The sequence below is a fragment of the Anser anser genome (genome assembly GCF_964211835.1).
Source record: "Anser anser genome assembly, chromosome: 5".
Classification (NCBI taxonomy): Eukaryota; Metazoa; Chordata; class Aves; order Anseriformes; family Anatidae; genus Anser; species Anser anser.
In genome coordinates, this window is record NC_139725.1 from 45775088 (window position 1) to 45797906 (window position 22819).

General features: G+C 43.9%; 1 protein-coding gene across 2 annotated transcripts in view; it reads right to left on the reverse strand.

Annotated features, from left to right (window-relative positions):
• STON2 (stonin 2) overlaps positions 1 to 22819 on the reverse strand; it is a 77652-nt gene that overhangs the window by 24658 nt on the left and 30175 nt on the right. Inside the window, exons 1-2 of one of the 2 annotated variants that reach the window (XM_083839776.1) lie at positions 16908 to 19992; positions 16185 to 16230 (exon numbers count right to left, since the gene is read on the reverse strand). The exons of the other annotated variant lie outside the window; for it this stretch is intronic. Coding sequence (XP_083695902.1) covers positions 16185 to 16230; positions 16908 to 16964 — 103 coding nt within the window. The 5' untranslated portion in view covers positions 16965 to 19992. Of the gene's footprint in view, positions 1 to 16184; positions 16231 to 16907; positions 19993 to 22819 lie in introns of those variants that run through there. 2 annotated transcript variants of the gene reach the window in all.

Genomic DNA, 22819 nt, shown 5'->3' on the forward strand with positions numbered 1-22819 from the left:
TATTAACTGGGGAAAAATTGATCACAATTAGAAAGAATACCTTTTATTGGGTCTTGATGGTGATAATTTGGAAATTATCATATGAATTAGTGATTTAAAATTTAGTCATTTTTGAAAGCATCTGCCTTGCAGAATTTTGGAACAGTAGAAATCATGTTCTGGTAGACATGTTCTTATACAGCAACAAAATACAGAAAATATCCCTATCTTTTTGTTAGAAAAACCAACCAACCAACCAACCAATTTCCTGCCTGATTCTGCTTCGGGTAGACAGCAAGGAGCGGGACAAAGAAAGGCCTAAGACACTAAGATCAAGTGGTCAGGCGGATGGAGAACATTTATAAAATAGGAAGAGATTTGGGAACTTTTCCAGAATTGTGAGGTGAGCATGTGGCTGCTCCTCACCCTGTGGTGGTAAGGGCACAAGGACTGTTCACATCTGCTCTTTTAAACTGTATGCCTGAAAGACCTAAATATTTGCTGAGACAGAAATTGGGATGACAAAAGTAGGGCCTATGGAGCTGCTCAGAGATCCCCAACAAGAAAAGCTTTGCATTGAGTGAAAATACTGAGAGAAACCCTCAAGTTTCCAAGCAGTACAGAGACTTGGAAAGCAAATTCTTGCTGTATTAGTTACTGAAATGTGCTTGTTACAGTCAGATAGGTACCACTTTATTTCAGAAATAAACTACAAGTTTGTCCCCAGAATTTTTAATAAGCTTGCTTCTTGCTGAAGCAGTTGCAGGGTTGAGTAGGGCCTCTGCAGAGACAATTTTCACCTCCTGAGACCTTTAAAGATGTGTTTTGGATATATGCTGAGCACGAATGTTTTAGGGAGACAGGCCACAAGAAGAAGAAATATTCCCACTTGTGGTAACCCAACTTTACCCTCCTTTACTGTGTGTGACACTTAAAAGACTCACTCTCATTTTTTTGTCCATCCAGAAAATTTATAGTGTTATTACAAGGGCTGCCTTGGAAAGTATTTCTAACAGCATGGTTGTATCAGCAACCACAGTTCACATCTGCCCTGCCAGGCTGACAACCACACGAAGACAACCTCAGCCAACTCTGGAAACAAATGGAGCTGATCCAGCTCACCCTTCATATATGCATAATGCAAGGATTCCCAAGGATGACAGAAGATACAGGAAACAAGTCAGCACGTTCATCTAAATATATGTTAGTTAACTGCTGCTGGTGTAAGGCAGGACTCAGTTTTAGAGTCCTGTTACCATCCCGTGATACAATCAACACTTCATCTCCAACCTCGAGGCAGCTGCCGACCACTCCAGCAGGCTATTAGGAGGGAATGGCTGGTTTTGAGACGTACTGCTCTGACTGATGAGGCCATTCCCCCCTTCACACACTCACCTGGTCCAGGTCTGGGACTCCCTTAGCACAGCCTTTTCCTTCAGCCCAGGCTCCCACTATAAAGGCCCAGCTGTTGTGCAGCTACTCACAATTGCAGGAAATGAACAGAATCCAATACTGGGCTATTATCTTTCTTATGTCATCTGAAGTTTTGTTTTTCCCTTTTGTGTGTGTGGAGCCACCACAGTACATGGGGTATTTAGGGTCACGCCACAGAAGCACCAAACAGCGATGATCCAACAAGCCAGTCCTTCCACCCTCCCTCGGGCCATGCTGGTATGAGTCCAGTGAAGAGAAAGGCTTGGGCCTTACTGTTAAAGGAGAGAGTCTGACCAAAAGAGACCCAAGCAAGCAGAAGGGAAAGAAGTGGCCCATAATGTTATTGCAGCACTCTGTGGTGAGAAGTGAAAAGGAAACCCACGCTTCCTTCCTCTCTGCATGAATTTTAACTTCCCATCTTCCCATCTCTAGCAGGCATCTTCCCTCCAAGCTACAGCTCTGCCCATGGGTAAAACACACGCTAGAAAAGGCCCCAGTTCCCTTATGCTAGTCCTGCACAACTTACCAGCTCTGATGATTTCTTGTCTTACAGTTAAGTCTTAGCTTCCCTCCCCCCAGCCCCTCACACACTGTGTAGCCTGTAGCCGAAGCTGTATGTCCTCTTTCTTTCCCAAATGATGCTCCGCATTCTTTTGATGGGGGTGCAGAGGGAGGGGAATTCAGCTCTGGCTTAGCCAAGTCACCTCTTTTTCTTTGCAAGATAGAAACAAAGGGCAGAAAACATTGAAATAATCCTGTGGAGAAGTAAACAGGAGGCCTGAAATGCTCGCCATCTCAGTAAGGTATGAGAAGCGAGCCCCACACCATATGTGTGTATACACACACACACACAAACACGTATATGAGAGAACAAACTGTCAGCTTTGAAGGTGACAAACAAGGAATACTGAAAATTTGTCCTGGAGCAGTAGTTACTAGGAATCAGGCAGGGTACAGAGGCTGGATGGAACATGGCTCTGACAGCGTCAGGGCAGTTTCTGTACTCAGTATACCACAGGAAGCTCAGTGGAAAGAAACTACTGCATTCTTGAAATATGGAAGAGACCTAGCAGGTCTTCAGGGTATAGGACAAGATGAGGAAAAAAAAAAAAAAGGACAACGCGATGGGAAACCTTACTGTCTTTATCTGGCAAAGCGGAAAGTCCCTCCAGTGCTGCATAGCTGATTTGGTGGCCAGTGAGAGACAAGGACTGAGCACAGAAAGTGACGGATGGGAAGGAAAACAAAAGGGGCCCCACAGCTGCTGTGCCCTCTAAACAAAGCACGGCTTTCTGAAGCCATGTGAGATTTTGCAGAAGAGCCCTGAAAGAGTTGAGGTCTGCCAGAAGGAAACAACAGTGATTAGAGAGACGAGAAACGCGGGATAATGGGATGATAAGAGGACTTTAACTACTGAGCGTGAAAAGAAAGGTACACAGACTATAAACTGAAAAATAATTAGCAATTTATTCCTATAAAAAAAATCAAATAGGCATTCAAAAAATGAATGCCCAACAGACACTTAACACATAATGAAAGCACCCTGCAGCAGCTCTCTGTTAAGCTGTGGCACTGCCTGGTTGCACCAAAAAGAGCAACACTGCTATGGACAAGAATGACTGCCAGTGAGTGTCATATTTTAATGTTTTAAGAAATAAGTTGAGCACTGCCAAGGAAAAGGGGATTTTTTTTTTTCTTCATAAAGATAATGCTGAATTGTTTTTTTTTTTTTACATGGAAATGGGGGGGGAGGGAATTTCTTTTTTGCCCACTGGCTTACTTGGATATGGTACGGGTAAGGTGCCAGAAATAGAGGTCAGATGAAAACATACCATCAGCTGCCTTCCACTAGGTTAACAAGTGGAGAAAAAACATCTACTGGGTTTAGGAAGATGACGTAATTTGTAATCTGGGCTGCATCTCCCCAGGGGCTGCAGTTGGCAGGCTCCAGCCACACACCTAGGTCACACTGAGGACAAACGGCGGAAACAAACAGCCTGGTCCCGTGGACAAGGAGATGCACCTTACAGAAAGGTGAAATGGTATTTCTCAAAGGATTTGTTAAGGAATGTGTTTCTGACCACTTGAAACCATGGAGGAGAATTCTGCCCTTGTTGTGGCTTCATGAAAGCGTGTTTCTGCTTGGGACAGGCAAAGAGGTTGTACTGGACGGGAGTGTGTTTACTTGAACCAGAATTTCAGTGCTCTAGAAATGCTGACAGCTTGGAAGATTAAATCCTGTATTTACTAACTCAGCACTATCCTCCCCCCTAAATTTCCCCATCATCTGTGCACCACAACATAAGGGGGCGGCCTTGGAAAACAAGATACGTACCTGGCATGTGGCTAAACCCGTGGCTGAAACCCGTGGCTGACCCCTCTGACCTCGACACGAACAGAACCGTGCCTTAGCATCAACGCAGCCCATCATTTGGGATATGAAAATTGGATCACCCCTAAAGCGGGCTGAAACCCAACTCTTTGACCATAGGATCCGAGCAGCTGTCGGATGGCAGCAGCCTGACCTTGCTGGGGGAAGGACGGTGCCACAGAGCGCTGTGGGCGAGCCAGGCTCCTTGTAAAGAGTTTCATGAGGCATCAGGAAGCAATTACCGAATCCCAGCAAAACCTAATTATGCCCCCTCTCCTCCTTCAGAAACCATCATTTAGGAGAAGCCAGAATTATTTTCCTCCTCTCTCCCTTATAGTTAAAACGTAACTTAAGGATTTTTTTTTTTATTTCCCTTTAAACTTAGTCCTGTTCAGTCCCTTCTTTGTGCCGGGCCTTTTGTCCTCGGGAAGAAGCCGCTTGGCCGGGAGCTCATGGGAAGAGACCGGCGGGCAGACAATAAAGCTGTCTGCAGAGCAGACGTTTGTGAAGGGAGGCGGGATGGATGGATGGCCGGACAGAAGAATTTCCAACCTGTTGCTATAGCAGCGGGGTGAATGCCGAGGCAGCGGCACCCAGGCTGGTGGCAGGGCCACCACGGGGGCTGCTGCAGCCCACAGGCCACGCACAGAGGTTAATGAAGAGGAAGAGATGTTAACCCCTGCTTGGCCTCCACCCGCCAAGCAGAGGAGGCAGGGCTGCCATACCGGCGATCAGGGGTGTCCTCTCTAGATGGGGGAGGCAGCAGACACAGATTTCAGGCGCCAGGTTGGAGCAGGTTAGCTGTGGTGAAAGCCACCGGGGACTATTTGCTTGCAGACAAGCCTCAGCACTTGTTACAGGACTTGAAAGATCCAGATCACGAGCACCAAACAGGTTAATAGTTCCATGCCTGGAACTGGCATTCTTCTGGGTCCCCCAGAAGTAACAACAACGTGAGCGCAGAAATGCACGATGTCCTTCGTTGTTGTCATTTTCCAGGGATCTCTGGCGGATCAGGAATGCCAGCAGTGGTTTTACAGCTTAAACATATGGCAACAACTGAACCTGCGTATTTTATTTTATCTCTTCCTCCTGCACAGCATGCTACAGCGTGAAACATTAGCAAGTCGTCAATGCAAGTGGCAAACAATTCCCGAGCAAAGAATAAATATAAATAGCATCGGCAGTATTCTCCTTTGTAAATCCACGTGGAGGAGTGCGGTTACTGGAACTGCATATGGTGTAACTAACTTCTGCCTCTCTGCATCGAGGCTGTGTGCATGGGCAGCCTAGAGCAGGCACATCCGCAGATGCCACACCAAGGACTCCCTGTCCAAACTGAAAACTTCTAATTAATTTTGTGATAGTCAAGGCATTTTTAGATGATATTTGATGGGGAAAACAAAATCAATTATTATCCTCTTATTTCCCTTATTATGTATCACAATGCGAAGATACAGAAACAGAGGAAAAAAACCTGCAGCAGAGAAAAAGCAATTCCCTTTTCAGCCAGGAGCAGCCTTATTTTGTTTCAGCTGGAGGAACAAGAACTCTGCCTGCAGCAGCTGCCTACTTCAATAGCTTGTAAACTACGTTCATACAAGTACATTGAAGGCTGGCTGTTCCTTCATAACCTTTTTGGCCTCCAAAGAAGAATGAAAATCTCCTGAGAACAGGAGCTCTCCTGATAGTTTCTGAACTTCAGGTCAGGACAGAAAGTCTCCTGGATCTGCATTCCTGACAGCATTTCAGTGATTCTCCATTGGTCTCAGCTGGAACCTGTACATGCTGAGGCAGCTGCAAAGCAGACAAGCTAAGTGTGACTGAACAGTTTCCAGCTTCTGAAAAGCTCTGGAGTTCAGCTTACATTTGGGAAGGAGAAAGTTCAGGTTGATTCTTTTTGTCTGCATTACTTCATTCATTTCCTAGCAAGGGACCACCTGGAAAGTGGATTGCCATGGATGGCCAGATGCCAAGCAGATTTCACTACTCAGTAACACTCCTTGGATAGTCAGGCACTGTGCGCTTTTTAGGCTGCAGCAGATGAGATGCAAACCAGGACTCCTGTATGCTGTGAGCAGCAATTTCGCTAAGGAGCCACTCTTGCTGCACTGAGCCAACAGGAGCCACTTAGAGATGGAAATCATTTTATAAATATCATTTATTGTTGTCTCTAAATATGTTTTACACAATAGTGTGTTCAAATAGTATGTACTTAGGGACAGTGTGTGCGGATTTCACACAGGTAAGGAGGGTCAGCGGTAAGTAGGGCAGCTTTAAAGGATGGAGGGAACCTTCAGAAGCAGTGATTCTGGAAAAGGTTTGGATGATTGTCACCTGTGGTGCAACCCTAATGGTAAAAGAAATGATGTAATATTAGGATTTAGGAACAGAGAAACATGAAGCAAAACAAAAATCATTTTGCTTTGTGCACGTAGCATGGCCTGGCTCCTGGTGGAACACAATGACCTAGTCTTTCATCCAGAATTCAGGGATGTAGAAAAGATGAGGAGGACTCAGCAAAGATCTACCAGAACTATAAAGGAAAAAAAATCCTAGTAAACAGCAAAAGACAAAAGCTCATCTATTTAATCTGCTTCACAGGAGATTCAGGAACAGTCAGTCTGTAAGCACCTACACAGAAAATTGTAAAAGAAGAATCTCTTTGATCTAAAAAGTGATATGTGATAGTTGGAAGGCAACATTGAGAAACTGAGATTAGAAATCATATGCAGATTTTTAACAGCTAAAGAAACTAACTATTGAACTGATTTACCGAAAACTCTGTGAAGTCTCCGCATCACTGGAGTGCTTTAGGCAGGTTCGGAGTTGTTCTAAAGGATTATTCTTGTTCTCACGGGAACTAAATCAGGGATGTGCTATGATTTGCGATATGCAGGAGCTCCAGCTACACGATCACTTTAAAACTTTTTGACCTTTTAATCTGCAGAGTGACTAGTAAATTATAAAACAGCTGTTCTTGTAACTATGCATGAGAAAAATTATAGCAACTGTTATTTAAGGGCATTCCCCTTTCCTGATGAATTTAGAAATAGCTGGATGAATGTCAGTGCTGCTCCCTCACAGAAAAGCATTAATGTAACAAGATTAAGTATGGAGAGCTGATGTCGAGTTGAGCTCTTTGGAACGGGCCTTAAGGAGTGGAAAGTAAATGTTACAAAGAGAACCAGGACAGTATTCAGGAGGCCTAATATAACTGTATCCGTGAGGATGTCCTCACAAAACCTGAGCTCAGAGTGCTCAGACATACAAGCTCTTACACATAATGATACTGCAGTATGAGTACTATTTAAAAATAACATAAGAGGGAAAAAGAATTTGTATCAAATTATCCTTTCCTGTAGATCACAGTATACTTAGCTGAACTTTGCTTTTCACATTTCAGAACTCAGTTCCAAGTGTATACTTATTTGTCATTCCAGCTGCTTTTTCCTGCACACACGAGGGCAAAGCATTTCTTGTGTTTTCAACAAATACTGGAACACTGAAGTCCCTGAACAATGCAGCACTTGACTAATCTGAATTGCTCACTCACCCACTGAAATTCTATACAGAGCAGCTCAGAGCTGTTGGTCTCACAGCAAAACCTGCTTCCAAACCTTCACTTTTCTGAACACCTAAGTAGGCACAGACACGGATTTCCTTTACCCCTTCAGCAATATTTGGAGAAAATTAATATAGCTCTTTTTGTACGCTTCAATTTATCTTCTTATGGCACAGAGAACACCTTTTATCAACAAGGAAACAGCCTACTTTTCTTCCGTCTGATCAGAAAATAACCTCCCACAAAAGTTCATGAACCACACTGCCCTCCTCCCCCACATCCTTCTCGATTTTAAAACACAGTGCACTTGCACCAGCACAGCAGGCACTGTGAGCACAGCACAGGAGGACGTTACATGCTGGTTTAGTTGTATACATACAACTTAAAATCCCTCTTTTCAATCACTTGTTCCTGGAGGACCAAAAGTCAGCCCTCTGCCTCATCCTACCAGTTTCACAGCACCTAAGTCTTCCTGGAAATAAAACTTTCTCAAGCGAGAGGTATTGTGTCACAGGTTCCCTAGAACTCCACAGGCTGAGATTGTTCCTTCTTCCAGTCTTCTCTGTCTGTCCTTCATCCATCAGCCATCCTCCCACCTACCCACCCACCTACCCAGCCACGTATTGGCCCCTACTGTTACAGTACCTTTCTTCTAAGTGAAGTTTACACACTCCTCTTCCCACTGATGAAAAAAAAAAGATCCAGATTGCTCGGATGAATGGATTTTCCTCTCGCTGTGCTTACCCGGGGATCAGATAACTTCAGTTCTGCAGTGCCAGCCCCCGGCTGGCTGGCTGCGCGTGTGCCTGTCCATGGCTGCCTCCTGTGGGAGTTGTGTGGGGAGGTATGCACTCGGCGTGCTTGAGCAGGACCCGTGGCTCTCCGCCTGCCAATCAGCCTGTCCTGCTTGTGTGGGCAGGGCAGATATGAAAAATGTGCAGGTTACTTCCAGATCTGGCACACCCAGAAAGCAGGCGGTGGGAGAGAGACGGTACGGCTGCGATCAACAGGCTGAACGGGTGGGAAACTGCAGGTGGAACTGTGCAAGAAACTGAGCCTTTCCCCCTCTCACAGAAAAACTAACTTCTCTTTCCTTCCTTTTTTTTTTTTTTTGAAAAACCAAACCCCCAAACATTTCAGCTGATCACCTTGGGAGAGCAATCCCCAGCCTGCTCCCTGTGTCAGCAGCTGAATCACTTTCTCCAATTAACTCTTCAAGTACCAGCTGGTTTTTAGGACTGAAATTTTCTTTTTTGCTCTCAGGTGAACTGGTTTGGATTTATTCCAGATTAGGTAAATACAGAGACAACTTTTAAATGCAAAGTACTTACCATATTTTAAAGACAACCAATTTCAATCTCTAGTTTTGTACCTCTTTGTATTTTCCTATGTCTCTTTCAAAGTAAAGGGCAGAAATTAGGAAAAGGTTTCTGATTATTAAAAATAATATATACATACATTGTATACAGTAGGAATATGAAGGGCATGAAAATCCTGTTTTTTAAGACCATGCACAACAAATTTATGACCGGGAAACAGGATGCATCCATTCGTGATAGCAGGGGATTAGACTTCACGGTCCAGGAAGTTTGTTCCAGTTCTTACCATAGAAGCCACATTAAAGAAGGAAATAGAGCCTATACACCAAGCAGCCTGATTCACCAAAACCAAACATGCCATCTGCCAAATACCCCCCAAATCTTGCCAAACCTTGAGCATAGCCTCTGTTGTCTCTGTCATTGCTCTCCCCTCCCATCCCAAAAAGTTTGGACATAAGACTCAAAATAACAGGGACAAGCTGTCAGTGACCCTGAGGAACGGCCAGCATCCTTCCTCTCCATTGTGACATTTTTAGGGTTACTCATTTTTTTTTTCATATTCTCTTAATGGTTACTATGGAGAAATAAAATTTATTTGGGATTTTGTCACACTAAGGAAAACAAACAGATTGTCTGAAGGCAAGTTTATCTGGATAATTTGGAAATCATGCCAGAAAGTATCTGGCTTACCAATAAATTACTGATTTGACATCCAACCATTAAAATAAATCAGTACAGAAACCATTTTAAGTACACTGAGTTAACTGAAGAAGGTAAATGGTTTTATAGTTTGAATAGCAGTGCATGGCAGCGTGCAGAATCAACAAGGAAAGAGCAAGCTATTTTTTTATTTTTTTTTTGGTCTAACGAGGACCATGAATTAAATGATGAAAGGGGGACTAGACGATGGAATGACTATAGTGGGTAGTGTAGGGACAAGTGTTATACACAAGTCTTTCAGGTGGGAGAAATGCTGAAGAGCATGCAGCAAAGCTGGTGAGTGCCAACCTGCAGAAGAGACACGACTGCCTTACTGATGGGGTGCATTTGTTTTGGCTGGTGAGGAGGCAGTCAGTGGTTAAATGCTCCTCCTTGGAAAGAAATACAAATGAAGAGCAGCCACAAAACGTGCCCCCTTGTGCCAGCCTCTCTATCTAGGGCTTTGGGAATTTGAGCCTGAAATTAGGTAATTAATAGCATAGCCGGATCATTTGTTTTCTAACAACCCCAGCCATGAAGCCATCCCTTTTGCAACACTGTCACTGCTCACTTCCCTCCTGAGCCTTGTGTAATAGCTTTAAGTAGCAGATAGGGCTTTCTCTACCTGTGTGAAAAAAGGCACCTTTTGTTTCTGAGGCTGAAAATTCCCTGGCCTGTAGCAAGTTGAGGCTATAGCAGTATGAGATGAAGAAATCAGCCCAAGGACAAACTGCTTAAGCAAAAACTGTAAAAGGTGTAGGGCTTAAACAAACACCCTGGTTGGAAAAGATGAAAACTTGAACCTGCTCTTGTGACTTTCCAAGTGAACAACGATCCTTTCTCATTTTATCCTTCCTCTCCTCAGCCAAGTGAAACCTTTATGTAGATAATTTTGTCTACTGTTCTGTCTGTTGTCTTTCTGTGTGAAACAGCAAAGATGAACAGGGAGATGAAGTCATCTTTTCCTAGACTCTCTCTTTTGTTTCTTGTTCCCAATTAAAGTCCCTAATTAATCTGGCCACCAAGATGGAGCACTGCATGGGATTCTACGATGTTATGGCAATATTGAAGTAAACTTGTTCCTCAGGCAACAGATAATTTTTCTCTCATGTGGTATTAGTCTTTTGACCCTTTTCTGATAAAAAACTTTTAAAATACGCAGTGATTACCTGAAATTAGGAGTAGAATCAGATTTGTGGAAAGAAAATACCGCCTTCCAAAAAACCCGGGCATTAAAAAGCTGTTATCATCTCCAAGCTGAACACACCTTGAAGACTCAGCCTTTTTGAAAAATCAGAGGGATAAATTCACTCAAAATGTTTGTTAGGTTGGTGACTAAGGCTTCCTGTTTGGTTGCAGGAAATCCAGGTTCAAGTTTATTCTTGTTTACCCAAGGCAGAAGCTGGAGCTTCACGCCCCTCACCCCAGAGAAGAACCCTCCCCACAACGCTATTGCTAGTTCAGGTCCAGTCTTTCAAAGCTTAACCGTGAACCTTGATGGAGGTGCTGGAAAACCAGTACAACCACAAAACTTTTCCAACAGCCCCAGCAGAACAATTAAAACCAGCTATTGAGTTGACCCCTTCTACGACAACACGACTGCCCTTCTGACAACTAACCAGTGGTGCTTTTCCCCTTAGCGTTGAGGCCTAGTCCGGCAGCCTAATGGATCTCATCACATGAAACCACAGGCTCTCCTGGCTACCCATGATCACCAGGTCTATTTTTCATCACAGCTCATCAGGCTTTATTCATATTCACCCTTACAAAAGATGAAACCTGGATCAAAGTCTGTTTCAACTCGTTTCCTGAGGCATTTAAAGTGTAGATAACAGATAAGGATTTGCTCGTAAGCAGTATCTTGTCACTGCTGGCCCGTGCTCATCCTGCAGCAGTTGAGAGCGAGAACAAACCAAAGCCAGCCTGCACAATTCAGCTGAACACAATCCCATGCCAGCCATGTTTGTCTTGTGTTTATAACTTATTTTGCAACCAATGACTTCTGAACAGGAGCCAGAACCCTTTTCTTGGGAGGAAAAGATGGTAAAATGAAAGCTCAGTGGCCCAGAATGCATTTCTGGAGCACCATCCTGGCAGGATGGACAAGGTGGTTTGGGCCAGGATATATTCAAAGCAGAAAACAAAACAAAACAAAATAAATACGAGGAACAAAGCTTTAAGGAATGAAAGGCATCAAAATACAGTGGGAGGAAAGATTAACTGCAAGCCAGATAATCCTCAGCTATATAACACGAGGCTCAATCCAGCCACTCATCAGAGCTAAATATGGCTTCTCATGACTGAAAATATGAATAGCCAAACCCACTAATATCAGGGAGCTCTATGAGCCATGGTCTCAGATGAGTCTCTGCTTGTTACATGTTTCCACATGTTGAATCAGTGTTTTGCCAGTAAGCATTTAAGGTCTGTGAGAAAAAGACAGTATAGAGAAGTTCACAGGCCTCAGACCGATGCCCAGCTGTTCCAGTTTTTATGCTGGAAACTCTCAGAGATGCCTTCTTCGCTCCCAGCGGTGTCCTAACCATGCCATTCAAATCCACACCAAGGTTTCCATTCTTAGACAGATCCCTTTGAGTGCATCTCCTATCATATGTATCCAAACCATTCTCTAAATCCGAGTTGCAGGCAGGAGCTCTGTCCCCCTCATAGATGAGCTTGGCTCAGAAGAGTTGGAAAACAGTCTTTTCCTCACAAACTGGTGGATGACACCTAAACAGAAAATGGTCTGCCTGGTGCTGTGAAGCCATGCTTCACACCGAAGAGACCTGGATCTGTGTGTAAGAGGTATGAAGGGGGACCAGAAAGCAAGGATATTATTCGTAGCACTGTTATGAACTGCTTGATTCAATAACCACTCTGGTGGGTCTGCCTGATGCTTGCCCCTCCCTTCTGACAATAAATGCTACTTAGATTTTGTTTCATGTCATGCAAGAATCTACAAAAAAGGACATGTAGAAATGCACACACACACACACATATATATATAGAAATGCATCTAGTTATATGCATACACATACGTATGTGCACACACAAAGAGGGAGCACCCTGCCTTACCTGCTGCATGTTTCCTCTGTGTTGTGACTTTAAGGCACAGAAAAGGCAAAGGCCTCAATGCTGCGTAAGCCAGTGCCTGGGGGAAGAAACCTGAAATCTTAGCTCCTGACCATAATAAATGGAAATCATACCACTCCCTCCAATGCAGTAACGCTGAAGGGGAACAGAGACCTAATTTGAAGAAGCAGCAAAACTAGTGCCAAAGTAAATGCATCATCCCCAGGATTTATGATGAAGAAATACAATTTAAATCTCTGGCCTTTCATTCTTCTGGAGCAAAGCAAACTCCAACATGCTCAAGGAATTACATATCTGTAAAGTATCTCCTAAGGCTTTCATGACTCTTGCAAAAAGCTGTTTTATTTGGTGTTGTTTCTAATAGCTTTAACTTCAAGTGGAAGATGACTTTCCATCTAAGACTTGTGTGTAGTCTGCCATGATACATAGAAGTCATACCTGTTGTAAAAAAGTTATCTTGTTTGAAAAAAGAAGTGGTAAAGTGGTGAACATCTGGACAACAGTGCCTGGAAGTGGGGAGCAGACTCAGTCACCTCAAGGACAGACATATTGCACGACCAAGTTTGTTTATATCAATTTAGAGGAAATTTTGGCCTATGACATTTCCGAGCAGGTTGCAGGCACAGGCAGTACAGAGCGACTGTGAGAGCTGGATGTTACTGGCTTTATCCTTACGTACCATGGGACAGGGAGTTGCATGGCTAAAATCACATGGGACTGAATCACTTGACGGATGCCCCTGGCAAGTCAGTAAGAACAGTAGCTACACCGAGACACTCTGTGACCCCACCTTGCCCAAGCAGACAAGCTGCAGAGCTACTAATTGCGTAAAGAATGTGAGAAGACAAACAAAGGCCTTTCAAATCTGAGGCATTACGGTTGATTTGTCTAGGTCATGGTCTGAGCGGATGGTGGGGCTGAATAAATTCTCCAGTCCAGGAACATGAAGTTTAATGAAGACTTGTTCAGTCAGCCTTATTAGCAAAGAACTGCAGTGCCTAAGAAGGAGGGGCTGTTCTGCTTTCAATAGGACACAAAGGGTGTTAATTTTTAATCTCTGCTACATTTGATGCTCTTTAAAATTCATAGACAAATTATAAAGCATCAGAAGCTGAGAAAATCAACATGCAGCTGATAAAGGCAGCCTTTGCATTCGAACTTCTGTGGGACAAACCATAGAGAAGAACCTTATGTTGGAGGATCTTCATTGTTCCCGTCTTTCCTCTTCACAGGAATTAAAAGTGACTTTATCCTTACAGGGCTAGTAATAAAGAGAATTATCATCTGTCCTGCCGTTCATCACAGAGGACAAAGAGACAGCAAGGAACATATCATGTCTGTTTGAGTCCCAGTTCATTGCCTTAATGATTTTAGCAGTTATTCTTCCTCCTTCATCAGAACTGGTATGGCCACCATTTTGTACAGCTGCTAACTTGAAATTTACTTTAAAATAAACTATGCTAGCAGATTCGACATATGGCTTGGAGGTTTTCTTAAATATTTCTGTATTTATATATCATTTTTTTCCTCTCTTTAAACATCTTCCCTTTGGGATCTATGTAGTCAAGTGGAAATTGACTTTGTTAAACACATTGCAAAGCCAGCTCCATTTATAGAAAGAAATACAGAATACTGCATTTTCCAAACATAGCTGTGATATTCTGAGTTGAAGGGTTTTAAAAAAACAAAAAAACACTTAAGGAATATAGAGGCAGCATTAGGTTTTTAAATTTTTGAGGGAAAAACAGTGAAGAATATTTACCTCCAATGATTACTGCACAATTAGTTCCACTTTCAGATTTCTGTGAGTTGCAAAAATTATCATCACTGATGAAATTTAAATGACATTATAGGGCACTTCTGTGCAGGATTAGCTACCACTAAAACTGGTATGTATTTTTTCAAGGAGTACCATTACTTCATTACTTTGCATCAGTGCTACTGTGATTACCAAATCAATGAACAGAAGTTTAAATTCTTAAGCACATTATAACGAAATTCTTCCCCATGTAGAGGGGTCTTCTGCCAAGTAAAGGGAGGTGACAGTCCCTTTGCCCACTTTACCTTCACTGACAGAAGGCAAGATGTTCACCTGCTAAGAAGAAGCTGAAGTAACCAGTTCTGGTACGATGGTGTTTGGAGTTCATACAACAGTCTGCTGGAATGTTTGGGAAATGTCTTCAAGGGCTTTACTAAAATCTAGCAAATGAGGAAGGCTGGCACTTCTGGAGGAAAAGAATGACCTCACTTATGATTTTATCTGCACATAATAAGGCAGTTTCCAACTAAAATGATCCCAAAGCACTGCATGGACTATGCTAACTGAAGAATGAAATTTATAGCCTGAAATAAGAGTCCCCTCTGGGAAAGAATACAAGATTGCTCTAGAAGTGTACAAAGACCAGCAAGTGAAAATAGCCTTTTCTCCTTAAAACTGCAAGAACATGTAAGGAAGCAGTATCACTTACAATTATGGTACCCAAATAGAACTATCTTTCACCAGGAGGCCTTTGCTGGCTCTCTTTTTCTCTCCAAAGTACTGGGAGTCAGGAGGCTTAAGAGTTACTTTGAAACCTCTCCATAAAACAGTGGATGGGCTGGAGCATATGTATTAAAGCCATTCCCTACTTAACAGGGTAAAAAATAATTCAAACTCAGAAAAAAGGCATAGGCTACCCATGTGTCCTCATATGTCCTTGCTCCTCATTTCTTCCCTGGAAAAAGAAGCCCAGATGGCCCGAGCTGAGTTTCCAGGCACAAAAGCAGAAGCGTGCCGGGACCCAGTCACACGCTCTCTGACTTGAGATGTCCTTGGCAGCAAGCCCCCAGCAAGCAATGGGTTAACCTCAAGTGCCTTCCCGCACTGAAGGGCAGCTCCTCTGATCTGCTGGTCTCCACTGCCCCGATTTTCCTTTCATCCCGCACACAGGGAGCTACTGGCTCCGGCCAAAGCCCTCTCCCTTTCCGCCTCTCTCTTCACACCTGTTTGCTCCATTCGTTCAGCCGTGTGGTTGCCCAGTGCCCAGAGGCGTGAGACAAGCTGGTTTTGTTCTGTGGGTGCAGCTGGACTGTCAGTCTCCGCAGGGCACAGCTAGCCCTCCGCCGCAGCCCCCCGGCAGGGGTATGGAGGGCAGGGCCGAAGCCTCAGTGCAGCAACCAGGCCGGCCGAGGGACGCGCTGCCCCCGGGTGCAGGGGGCACGGCCCTGAGCGCGTCCACTGCTCTGCAGTTCTCTGTATTCCTGCAACCCTCTTGCCCTCCCAAAACATCCCCTTACCACCAGCACCATTGTCATGTGCCTCATATCTGACTCTGCTCTGTTACTGAGATGCCATCTGGTGTCGATGCCTTAGCTACTGGTGCACCGACCTCTCAGCTAACCCACCTTGAGCTTCATGGGAGCTCAGTTCGTCTGACACTGTCTGCCTCTGGACATGTACATGACTAACCAAGAAATAAAATACTTTTCAAAATGTTTTAACTATGCTGAGACTGACAGGCCGGTCCCTGTAAGTCCAGGACACAAAGCAGCCAAAGGAGCTGAAGCAGGTTTCTGAGGAAAATCAGTGAGTCCTGTAATTTCAAATTGAGCAGAGACGAAACGTGTACCTACAGGGTTTAACATCATGGAGAGGCTCTCATAATACTTGTTCAGATCTAAAGAATTTGCAGTGGCACTGATTTAAGCATAGATATGTGACCTTAGCAGAGCTCTGAGTACATACCCGTGTTGCAAATCCATGTCACTGCGTCTTCTCTGCTTTTGTGGCCCTGCCAAATCAAGCAGAAAACTGCTCATGAATGACGCAATCTTTGTTTACTTTAAGGCCAGACATACCCACAAAGCCTGAAGTCTACCATCCGCGAGGACTGACCTGTGTGTACAGAGATAACAAGTGCACAGCCCTGCTGAAACCTCTGCAGCTAGGCATAGTAGACTGCCTGGTTTCAAATACAGCCTTTAAGGCAGTGCAGGTTGGTTGTTTTACCAAGAAAATGATATTCTACTGCCTGAGATGAAGAAGCACGATGAAGACTGTGGAGTCCAGTTACAGCATTTGCCAGAGAGACACGCCAACATTCAAAAAAGGGGAACAATGTACACGCAACTGCGTCAACAGAGTGAAATGCCTTTTTGTCTCCCCCTCCTTGGTGACTAAGAATTCAAAAGGTTTGCAGAAAATCCTGCAGGTCTCCCAGGATACACCATAGTTCACACTAATAATGTGTTGCTGGAGGCAACCAAGCCTGAACAAACAAATCAATCCGGGGGAGGAGGAGTGATGGGCTCGTGAAAGCAAAGCCTCCAGTAAAGCCCCCCTATTTCTTTTGTGTAAACTTTCCCACCCAGAGCCTAATTCTGCCTGCCTAGTGAAGGGCCTGCCGCCGAGGAGGCGCAGCGAAGCACCCTGGGTGAACCTCATGTCCCACTTTCAGAGACAACTTACTGTGCTGGAGACCGAGCTCTGCAGTCCCGAAGGGTAGTGAAGCAATGAAGCTGGCATCCCGGCTGGCGTGTCAAATAAGCTAACACCCTCCAGTTGTCTGCTCTGCTGGCAAGACCCTGTGGCCAGAATACTCTCTGGACCCTGTGTGCTGTGCTCTGCTTCCGCTCAGATCCCTCCACGAGACTTGTGCCTACCATGACACATACACATGCGTGCTTAGTGGGAGGCAGGATATAGCAGGCACAACCATACAGAAATCCTTGTGCTCTTTGCACTGAGCAAACATTTCTGTTGGGCTTCTCTGGAGGAGGACCTCGCTGTATGTTTTGCTGAAGAGAATCAAGACCGTTGTTGGTGCTTATGCAAGAACATGAATTTATTTCACTTCATTCAAAACTGACAGTCTTACCACATATTTCTTGTAAGAACATGTACATCCCAGCACTACACTCACCATTATGCAACTGCATTAAAAAAATCCAAAAAAGAGGATCCATATCAAATTGGGGACATATTAAGAAAAAGCATATGCAAAATGGACTAAAGCTTGGCAGCTGCCTGTGCTAGGTACCTATCCTTTATATGGAGACACAGTTGTACAGATAGAGATTATTTTAAATACTGAAAGACCTCAGCAGTTAATGACAGTACAGCATATACCCCTACTTTTCAAAAGACTCAGATCTATCAGATCAGTCTGAAACCAGACGCAGATCTATGCTGCTCCCTCCAGCCATGCCAATGCTGCTGTGGCGGGCCATCCTCTTTATGTATTGAGCCAGAAAACCAGGACTTCTAAAGGTCTACTTTAGCATAATGTGAAACCTGGGAAAGGGGCAAGTCTAAGCTTACACCTTATCTGCATGTCAGATAATACTCAAAACAGCTACTTACTAAACACCTACTTCAACATGTCCGTTTTATATCACGAGTTACCCTTTGCTAGGAACCACTGACCTCCTTGTCCTACACTTTACTTCTCACTTTGGTATGGAGCATTGAAGACACCCAAGTGTTAATTTGTCTGCATTTATGCTGCTCAAACATTAAATTAATCCACTGCCCCAAAATCTGCCTTAGGGTGTTTCAGGAAACAGTGTGCTTTGTAATTGCTGTTCCATTACTGTGCTTGTGAAAATGATCAACTAACCCTGGGGCTGGAGCCAAGAGGTGTCTATTACAGGCACCTACCTTCTCAAGTCCTACTTACACAAAGATTTCAACCAGCAAGGAGATTCCTACAGGCAGTTGCATCCACAGAGGTCAGAGTCTCACGGCGAGCACAGTGAGTTACGCCTCTTTCAGGTGCCAGCGTGCTTGTTTGTGTGTGCAGACACAAAGACAGTGAAAAGCAAAACGTAAATGGCAGCCAAAGGTGCTGGACTGCCAGGTGTGGCAGATTGCTGGCTACCCTATGCCAGAGGCAGAGAGTGCTTGCTCTGCCTCCAACAGCTGATTCCTACCCGACAGCCCTCTGCTCCTTGCCCCAGTCCTGCCAAGTGTGTGGGCAGCTTTTCCTGCCAGCAGCAGTTCCCACACCCCTAGCAGCAGGCAGAGCAGAAAGCCTCCCACTCCTGCTCCTCTCCAGGGCAGGCAATGTGGGCCCTGTATCCTCATGCACAGTAAGGCAGAAAGCAGCAAGGAGATGGAAAAATGGTGACCACAACCACAGCTCCCGGTGACGTCGGAGCCCCCACCTGCGCACAGCCCCTCTATCCCCACACCATCAGCCACCTCTGCCCACGCTGCCCCACTTCTGGCAGCTCTCCCCACGTTCCTCACCCCCGGGACCTTCTCCACTGGCATGGTAAAACTGAACCCATGTCCAGAGCCAGCACTTTGGGTACACCAGCTAAAGTATGAGCCGGTGTAAAATAAATGTTCCTGACCACAGAGCACAGTTGTGGAGTTGTGGACAGTGGAGTTGTGCCACTGCGCTGGTATAAACACTGAAGATGCATTTCTTTCCTTCCTTCCCAAACATGAATTTAGTTATGCATGCACTAATCAGCACATAAACCTGACAGAAAGCGATCCTGCCCTAATCGTTTGATTTTCCAAGCAGGTTTAGTTTCATCTCTGGTCTAATGTCATTTAAGCAACTGAAATGAAGGATATTTTTGTTTGTGTTACCAAGTTGACTTATTTTGTCAGTATCTCCATTATGTTCTCCCCTACAACTAGAACTCTTACTGAAGATGAAAGCTCAATAGAGCCAATACAGGACTGGTCTACCTGGAAAGCTGAGGCTTAATGGGCCCTACCGTCCTCAGAAATAATCTTTGGCAGTAATGTTGTACACTGGATCTAAAGCAAACCACACAGGTGTACATATAAAGAGCAAGGAAGTGAGGCTGTGGTGATAATTAAACATTAACACACCTAGACATTGCCCCAAAGCTAATGAATACTTTGCTACTACTCTTTAATAAGAACGATGATGCAGAATGTAGTGATAAGAGCACAGGAGGCGGGATAGATAATCAGAACGAGGGAGTGGAAGAGGAAATTAACCTTAATGAGGTAAGAAAACATTTTGAAGAGGTTACTGTACTCAGATCGGGAGGTCTGATAAGCCCCATCCCTAAACTTTGCAAGAATTGACATATTACAGCTCCGATCACGAGGATTTTAAAGGAATCACTTCAGATGGGACCGGTACCACAGAAGGGGAGAACAGCACACATGGTAACTATTTGTAGGGGGTAAAAATGACTTTGGAAAACACAAGGCTGGAAATCAGACTGCAACACTATGCAAGACTTTGGAATGAAAGAGTGAAAAGTAGAAGATGAAAAAAGAGATGGAAACTAGTTTTAAAAGAAGTAGTTTGTTCCAGCTTAAGCAAACAGATTTCTTTGACAACTGATTTTCCAGACCAAAGATAGATCCGTAGGCATTAGAAAAAACATATACTGCAGTGCCACCTGGGAAAGAGTTCAAATGGAGACTGATACTAGTATTAAGACAAAAATAAGAACCCATCTAAAAGGAAGATGGCTATTACGTTATAAGAGAAATATTAGGTTAGAGCAGCTACAAGTAGAATTTCTTTAAGACAGACTACTTTTATCTGCATTTTAATTAATGATAATGGTACAGAAAAGAGCACGCTAATGGTATTTGCTGAATGCACACAATTAGGAGGAACTGGTTATATAAAGGAAGTTCTAAATACCATACAGAAAGGAGCAGTTCATCTTGAGGACTGGAGCAACAGAAATGGGATGAAACGTAATAAACAATAAAAAGTTCATAATTCGGGCATTTAAGGACAGATACATTTGTAATGATGAAGGAACTCACTAATTAGATATGAAAGAGAGTGATCTAGGATAAAGCATGTCAATCTGAATATAGTAAAAGGTACTTGCCTGATGAACTAGCATAAATTAAAATAAGATCCTGGGGTGTATCAAGGAGAGAAATCCAGAAGATAGGGAAATATTATCATGACATCAGGCTATGGTGAGACCTTAGTCTGTGCAGTTTTGAGTACCACATCCGAGAAAGATTAATTCAAACAGAAGCACCAGAGAGAAACAGGAGAAAGGAGAACCAGAATACTGAAGAGCTTGTCTTGTTCAGTACAGCAAAATAAAAACATTGAGGGATAGGATTACACTGTATAAATACATTAAAGGGACTTACATTGGAGAGGGCAAAATGCTATTTAAAAGGCAATATTGGCATGGGAACAAGTGGATAGGAAGTGGTCATGAATACATTTACAGTTGGTGTCCTGGGAAATAGCTTCCATTCCTGTGATCTTAAGTGAATCATGTTTAAAGCTCTCTGAAAACATCTACTTGTGAAAATACACCCCATTCAGTGAATTGGTGAGTAAAGTCTGCACTTAAATGGCATAACTTCTGCAAAGTCTGTAAGGGGAATGAGGGCACTGAACTACAGGATGTATGCTGAAAGGATCTCTACTATCCTTTTACCTACTAATCTAAATAGCTAGATTTGGAGAGGAGCATATTGAGCTGCAGCTATTTGAAAATTATGCCATGCCAGTATATTGGACTGCCATACATGTCCCAAAATCCAGGTTCACAATTCTCAGTCTTAGTAACCAAAATCAGAATGAACAAAGTAGCCTGAAATCTCCTCTTGTTGTTGGGTAACAAGCACAGTCATAATGCAAATATCAATTTATATCTGTTCTAAGATTAGGCAAGAGGACTTCAGTCTCATCTGCCAACACTAAGGACAATCAATCCCAAATTGCTTCTAATAACAAATGAGCAAGCTCGTTCTACACCATTTATGTCATATCTGTGCTCCAACACATTTGGTTTGATCAAGGGTAGACCAGCTAGAAAGCAGACATGTTCAAGCAGAGGCACACACCAACAATCTCCTTACAGTGCTCTCATCCAACTGTGGTCACTTCTGGCTTGAATGATCAAAAAGTGTCATTTTTTTTCCCTAACATTGGGTCCAAATAAAAGAATAAAGGAGGCAAGAGTTCTGATAAAAGTGAACATCAAAAATAATTAAGAAAAGTTTCTAAGTGGGCACAAAAGAATAAGTTGTCAACATAGAAGCTAGAGGTTTTGTTTAAATAATTCCTACATTTTTCCTGTTTTTAACAAACCTGCTTCCCATTTTATTCCACACTGAGAAGGTGACTCTGTAACTGATCCTCTAAAGGCGTTCGTCAGCACTTCTCCAATTCCTGTGCTGTCCAGTGATCCCTTGAACCTTTGTTTTAGATAATATCACAGTAAGGGAGAAACAAGCAAATCTATACATTTGGGCATAATGAAATCACTCATTCTTACTTGCTGTATGCTTCAGCCAGACTTTTCACCTGCTGTTTTACATTGCCACTTCTGTTCAGCCCCTTCTTATTCAGGCAGGAAATTCCACACAGAACTGGGACAGCACATCTCTAATTAAGAGCACATGAAACAATTTACAGCTCCTGTTAATTACTACTACTGCTGAAGCCTTGCTTATTTTTCTGCTGCTTTGAATTTACAGTGTAAAAGGTGCGTTCCCTGGTAGGTAACTTCTCTGCACTGTGAACCCAGCTACCTACCGCTTGACAATGGCAGAAGCAGTGCAGCCAGCTCCATGGGGCGCCAGGCACGTCACTGTGCAGCACGAAGAAGGTTGCCAAGAGAAGCTGTGGATGCCCCGTCCCTGGAGGTGTTCAAGGCCAGGCTGGATAGAGCCTTGGCCAACCTGATCTAGTGGGTGGCATCCCTGCCTATGGCAGGGGGTTGGAACAAGGTAATCTTTAAGGTCCCTTCCAACCCCATCCATTCTGTGGTTCTATGACTGCTGTATTGCTACAGTACTGTTTTTGGCTTCTGCCAGTGGTACAGCAGCACGCTGCCAGGAACTGAACACAAAAGGTGAGATAATGCTGTTGAAGATTGCCACTGATGTGTTCCACTTCCATACTGTACCAAAAAGCTTGGTGCTGGGAGATGCCTCCGTGCTCTTCACTCCCAGTGGCTTTAAGTTCAGAAGTAATTTAGATTGCACAAAACAAGCCTAGCTTTTCTTCTTTCAGCACAGATGGCCACTGCATGCAAGTATTCCATCTCCAATTATGCTTCAAACTGAAATGTCCTGCCCAGCTGCAAAATCTCTGAACTCCTCCAGCTTATCACACAGGCATGTGGCTTTCTGCACGGCATTAGAGAGCAACTGGAGCCAATGTAAACAGAGGGGCTGAGGAATCGTAGCACTGCAAACACAAACACAGGGCTTCGCACCACCTAGTTCGCCTCACTGGCATGAGATAAACTACAAAGCAGCTACCCACATCTATTCTCTCGGGATATTGCCCACATAAAGGGAGATCAGCAGCTCAGTCCCATGACTGGGGCTGGAATTCTGTCCGCTTCCCTTTCACTTGCTCCAGCTATGTAAAAACATCAGTGAATACGTGT